The sequence below is a fragment of the Sycon ciliatum genome, chromosome 1, assembly GCF_964019385.1.
Source record: "Sycon ciliatum chromosome 1, ocSycCili1.1, whole genome shotgun sequence".
Taxonomy (NCBI): Eukaryota; Metazoa; Porifera; class Calcarea; order Leucosolenida; family Sycettidae; genus Sycon; species Sycon ciliatum.
In genome coordinates, this window is record NC_088643.1 from 13,224,800 (window position 1) to 13,231,259 (window position 6,460).

Genomic DNA, 6,460 nt, shown 5'->3' on the forward strand with positions numbered 1-6,460 from the left:
GTATTTGCGGTGCGCTGGCGGACATGCGGGAACGGCCCCGACTGTTCTGCAAAGTCATCGTCTAGGCTGCACTTCTGGGCAAAGTACTTCCCGATGACGTTAGCCTTGTCGTGGCTTTTGGTGCATTCCATGCCATCGGGGTCAACCAGGACTGGGATGGAGCCCTCCAACTCGTTTAATCACGCTCCACCACTCTCTGTTCTGCAGGCTGCCCGTCCGGAGCCGTTGCTTGACATGGTCGAGATGTCTGGCTTTGGCTCTTGCTAGACATCGTGTTGAGTCAAGGAATGCTAGCTTGTATGTACACTGGAGCGCTCCATTTCTGGGGTCATCGCGGAATTTCCGCCAGGCATTGCGCTTTCTGTCAACTGCTGCAGAGCATTCTGGCGTCCACCAGATTGGGTCCTGCGGTCTGGTCTTGAAGACCTTGGATGGTATAAAGCGTTGCATTCCCTCAGTGATTCGCATGGTCAGAAGCTCACATGATATGTTAGGGTCGTCGCCGATTATTGTGTCCCAGTCAGTAGTCCGGAGGAAGGCAGAGAGGCGGGGCCAGTCAGCCCGCTGGTATCGCCATACTGTACGAGTGGTGGGTTGGTCTACAGATGCAGTAAGCTGGAAGTCGGCTATGACAACAGCATGGTCTGATCTGCCAAGAGGTGGTTGGGTGGTGGTAGACAGGGCTGCGTTATTTTCGCCAAACAGAAAAAGCAATAAAGAGAGGGGAGCGCAGTAGTTAGTGCGGGGCAGGTTCTGGTGCACTTTTTGACCTTTGACCTTTGGGCCAAATAAGGCACACTGTGTCGGTCGTGCTTGGTCTGGCCCCGGGACTCCCCCAGGGTTTGACCTTTGACCTTTAGGTTAAATAAGGCACACTGTGTCGGGCGCGCTTGGTCTGGCCCCGGGACTCCCCCAGGGTTTGACCTTTGGCCCTGCCATGCCATAAATGTCATCATGTTCTTTTCCGTGGCGTTTATTGCACCAGGGAGTAGTAAAATACGTACTACTCCCTGATTTGCACATCGTAGATGTGCAGTGAATGACATATTGCGCATGCGCGCATAAGTACGCGGAGCGTGCGACCTTTAGTGGTTTTGCGGAAAAGACGCAGTGCAACACAAGGTGTACTAGTACACGTGCCACTATACTAATGTGTGATAGCCGACCTCATATACGATGTACGGGGAGATTTTTCCTCAGTATGTTGTAGGCAGTGCTGGAGGTGACGTGACGATGGCGGAGCCAAGTGCAAAACGATCCAGGCAGCCCAGACAGCCCACCTCGAGTGCCGTGCGTGGTTTTTTGAAAAAGTTTTCTTTGCCAGGTTCAGGCACTGATCCTCTCGTCTTTTTCAGCAGCCATCATGACGAGCTCCGACAGGTTCTGCTCGAGGAGCTTCAGTCTCACCCTTTCAAGGTGGTTTTAGTTTTGAGGGTGGAGATGACACGAGAGTCGGCCACGGGTAGTACGTCTGCCGTCCCGTTTTTTAGAAGTAGACCGGCTCGGATCCTCAGCGAAGGGGACATTGATGGTGCAGTCAAGACGATGGTGGCGAGGATCACTGGTCTTATTGATAAGTGGATGCAGAACGGATCCAACTGGACCGTTTCTCGAGTGAGACAGCTGGATGTGTCGACAGCAAAGTACACTCCTCTTCGAGGTGAGTTTCTGTTCATCCGGCAATGTTTGTTCGAAGCCTGTCGAATTTCTTGTGGAAAGTTGTAGATGTATGTTTTGTACCAGATGTACAGTTTTTCGTGATTGTCGCGAGGGTGTAGTTGTGATGTGGTGTTACTCTGAGCAAAGCCTTCGGTGTATTTTTGTGGTGTTCTGTAGGTGGTGCAGCTGCTATCCCGCCGAAATTAGAAAAAAAGAAGGCCATCATTAACGTAAAGAACAACGATGACAGGTGTTTGATGTGGGCGTTGTTGTCAGCGCTGCACCCCGTCGAACAGAATGCTGAGCGTGCATCCAAGTACACCCAGTATCTTGAGGAGCTGCGGTTCGACGGTGTAATGTTCCCTGCAACGCTCCGTGATGTATCCAAAGTGGAGATACAGAATGGTCTTGCAATCAATGTGTTTGGGTACGAGGGGAATCTGTACCCACTCTATCTCAGCGAGCGACAGGAGACTCCCATCAACCTCCTTCTTCATGACAACCACTTCACATGGATAAAAAACTTCAGTCGTGCATGCGAGAATAAGAACAGACATGCCACACACTATTGCTTCCGATGCCTCTCCGCACACAAAACAGCAGACTCCCTGCAGCATCACAGCGAGAGATGTCAGGTGATGAAGCCTGTGCCAGTAGTCATGCCCACAGCAAAGGACAGCATCCTCAAATATACAAATTTGAAGCACAGGATGGCGGCTCCATATATCATTTACGCTGATACGGAGGCCATCATTGAGCCGATGGAGGAACAGCATGGCAGCAGCACTGTACGCACAGCCCGTCATGTACCATGCAGCATCAGGTATGTTTTGTTGTTGGTGTTGTTTTTGACTAATGTTTGCTGTACTCATGCCTGCACAGTGCTTCCTGTTATTCCTTCTTGTCTTGTTCTCCCCTAATTGTGTTCGTGTTGTAGTATGTGCATTTTGTGTGATTCCATTTTTTCAAAAAAATCACTCATTCTTACTTTCCTTCTTCTTTTATGCTCTTGTAGATATGCTGCCATCCGATCCAACGGTGAAGTCCGTGGCGAGTTTGACGACTGCAGTGAGAATGCCATTCACAACTTTTTCGACAGTCTCAAAGAGTTGGAAGGCAGTATCCAGGAGGATTTGGCTGATATCAAGCCAATTCACATGACGGCAGAACTGGAGCTTGAGTTTCAGAACGCAGTCAACTGCTGGATATGTGATGAAGTACTTGGAGAAGATCGTGTTCGTGATCATGATCATCTCACTGGTAAGTATTATAATTTTTTGTTTATTTTTGTTGTTTTGCAGTTGTGTGTAGATATGCGCATGATGTGTATAGTGCATTTTCATGTCTTTGTAGCTGTTTGCATCTGTGTTTTATCATGGTGTATTGAATTGTATTGTCTGTGGTATCACCTTCACTGTAGATGTTTACTATGTTTGTGTATTCCCCTCTTTCTGAATATCTGCACAGGCAACTACCGTGGTGCTGCACACTACCAGTGTAATATTCAGCTAAGTATCTACCCAGATCGCCAGATCATTCCGGTTGTGTTTCACAACCTGAAAGGGTACGATGCTCACCACCTCATCGCCCACATTGGTATGACCGAGGTTGAAGAGGTGGAGTACGAGGACTCTAACCAGCGTAAGCGGATTAAGAAGGTTGGTGAGATCAGTGTCATCGCCAACAACATGGAGAAATATATTTCATTCAAGTGGCGTCAGTACCGCTTCATCGACTCCATGGCCTTCTTGAACTCCTCTCTTGACTCGTTGGTGAGCAACACCCCGGAAGATGCGCTCAAGCTTACTCGTACATTGGCCCATCATGACCTTCTCCTGCGTAAGGGTGTCTACCCCTACGAGTACATGGACTCCTTTGCTCGGTTTGATGAGACACAGCTGCCACCTAAATCAGCATTTGAGTCTAGTTTGACTGGAGAAGGTATCAGTGATGCCGACTATGCCCATGCTCAGAACGTATGGCAGGTAAGCAGCTTGTGCCTTCTGTATTGTGCTCTACTTATGACTTTGAATGCTTTTGTGATGTGCTCTACTCATTTTTTTTTTGTACTCATTGCTCTCTATCTGTGGATGCTTGTGTGCATGTGTGTATGGATGCTTGCGTGTGTGTGTGTGTGCGTTGTTTTTTTGTTTTTCGTTTTGCAGACATTTGAGTGCAGTACAATGGAGGCCTATCATGACCTCTATTTGCAAACAGATGTCTATCTTCTAGCAGATGTCTTTGAGCATTTCCGCAAGACGGCATACAAGACGTATGGGTTGGATCCAGCCCATTACCTTACTCTCCCAGGTATGTTCATCAGTCTTTGTTGTTGTCCAATGTATTCTCTCCTTTAGATGGTGTTCTCTGTTAGTATTCTTGTGCTTTCTTGTCGGTGTATTCATGGTGTATTGACTTTCGTGTTTGTGTTCTGGTGTGTTGTATGGTGTTATGTAGGATATGCATGGGATGCTCTACTACGGTTCACCCAGATTGAACTGCAGCTGCTCACGGATGTAGACATGCATCTGTTTGTCGAAGCCGGTCTACGGGGGGGCATCTCAATGGCGTCGCAGCGGTACGGCAAGGCCAACAACCCAACGATGGATCAGTACAATTCTGCCGAGCCCACATCATACCTGCTATACCTTGACGCCAACAACCTGTATGGCTGGGCTATGTGCCAGAGTATGCCGACATCCGAGTTTGCCTGGTGTGACAAGAACCTGTCCGAGATACTGGCACACCCTGTAGATTCGAGCACTGGGTTCATTGTGGAGTGTGATCTTGAGGTCCCTCTTCGCTGCACCACTACTTCAATGATTATCCACTCGCACCGGAAGTGATGAGAACATTCTCAGATAAGCTATCACCATACCAACAAGCACTTGTGGAGGAGCTCAAAGTGTCAGCCGTAGATGGAGTCAAGTTGACACCCAGTCTCCTACCCAAGTCCAAATATGTGTTACACTACCGTACACTGCAGCTGTATTCGCGTCTGGGCATGGTGGTGACCGCTGTTCACAAGGTGTTGGGATTTCAGCAGAGTGCCTGGATGGCTCCCTACATCAATCTGAACACTGCACTTCGCACGAGGGCTACAACCGACTTTGAGAAGAGCTTTTACAAGGTAAATGCAACCGTTGTGTGCAGTCTTGTATGTTGTTGTTGGTTGTTGTTGTTGTTGTTTTTGTTGTTGTTTTTGTCGCATGTATGGTGCAAGTGTGACGTGGAGTATGCTAATTGAAAAATATGCTGATGTGAAGGAATGGCATGATATGATTCTCATGTGTCATGTTTGCCTGTTTGTGTGCTGCAGCTGATGAACAACTCAGTCTTTGGCAAGACGATGGAGAACGTTCGTAATCGAATACGCATCGATCTCTTGCGAGAAGAAAGTGAGGAGCAGGTACTGAGGGCAGTGAGCAAGCCTACATATGTGCGGCACGACATTTTCCCGAACGGGCTTGTCGGAATAGAAAAGCAGCACACTGAGATCAAGCTCAACAAGCCGGTCTATGTGGGTATGTCGATACTAGACCTGTCAAAGGTGCACATGTACTCCTTCTACTACGATGTGCTGAAGGAGCAGTACGGTAGCAGAATCCGGCTGTTGTACACCGACACCGACTCTGTTATTGTGCACATAACCACCGGTGATGTTTATGCCGAGATGGATCTGTCTCTGTATGACACCAGCAACTTTCCCACTGACCATCCTCAGTACACTTCTGTCAATAAGAAAGTGGTTGGCAAATTCAAAGATGAGCTTGGTGGGAAATCCATGGTGGAGTTTGTAGGTCTAAGATCGAAGATGTACTCCTACATCGGGCAGGAATCGGCCAAACGGGCCAAGGGTGTGCGGAAGGCAGTCCTGGCAAATACCATCACCCACGAGGACTATGTAGATGCACTGCTCAGTCATCGTGTGTCTTCCAGGCCTATGACGGGTCTCCGATCACATTGCCACGCAGTGTATGAGGAGGTAACCACCAAGGTGGCATTGTCTCCATTCGACTGCAAGCGGTACATACTGGATGATGGCATGGCCACACTTGCATATGGTCACAAGGACATTTAATGGACAGGACCCCACATTGAACATGTTTCATCATTTTCATACAAAACTCCCCGCCGTTCTTCTGTCATTAATTCCTCCTATCTTGGCGTGTGGGGCCGGTTCCAACAATATACATTTTTGTTAAATATTTCAGGCTTGTGCCTCAATCATATTGCAGGATATAGTGCATCGTGCGGTATAATAATCTTCATCGTATCATCAAATATTACCCTACACACTTTGGTTTGCAGTGTGTGCACAGCATAGTCCATATATCATCAAATTGATCAAGTTCAGTAACTGCGGGCATATATTTCCCTAGCTTGAGAAAATGCTTATATACTTGCGTAAATTTATGCTCACAATGATGACATTAAAATGAGATTAACTCTGCCACACATTATATTACCAGACACTGTTGTTGTTGTTGTCGTCATCGTTGTTGTTGTTGTTGTTGGTTGTTGTTGGCTGTTGTTGGCTGTTGTCGGTTGTTGATGGTTGTTGTTGGTTGTTGTTGTTGGTTGTTGTTGTTGGTTGTTGTTGTTGGTTGTTGCTGTTGGTTGTTGTTGTTGGTTGTTGTTGTTGGTTGTTGTTGTTTGTTGTTGTTATTGTTGGTTGTTGTTGTTGGTTGTTGTTGTTGGTTGTTGTTGTTGGTTGTTGTTGTTGGTTGTTGTTGGTTGTTGTTGGTTGTTATTGGTTGTTGTTGTTTGTTGTTGGTTGTTGTTGGTTGTTGTTGGTTGT

General features: G+C 47.4%; 1 protein-coding gene across 1 annotated transcript; it reads left to right on the forward strand.

Annotated features, from left to right (window-relative positions):
* The first annotated feature begins 778 nt into the window (after positions 1 to 778).
* Positions 779 to 6,113, forward strand: LOC135814066 (uncharacterized). The gene is made up of 7 exons (XM_065327128.1): positions 779 to 1,660; positions 1,837 to 2,482; positions 2,675 to 2,919; positions 3,127 to 3,644; positions 3,825 to 3,969; positions 4,117 to 4,789; positions 4,979 to 6,113. Exons 1-6 carry the CDS (start codon positions 1,177 to 1,179, stop codon positions 4,503 to 4,505), a joined length of 2,427 nt encoding a protein of 808 aa, XP_065183200.1. The 5' UTR covers positions 779 to 1,176; the 3' UTR covers positions 4,506 to 4,789; positions 4,979 to 6,113.
* The last annotated feature ends 347 nt before the right edge of the window (positions 6,114 to 6,460 follow it).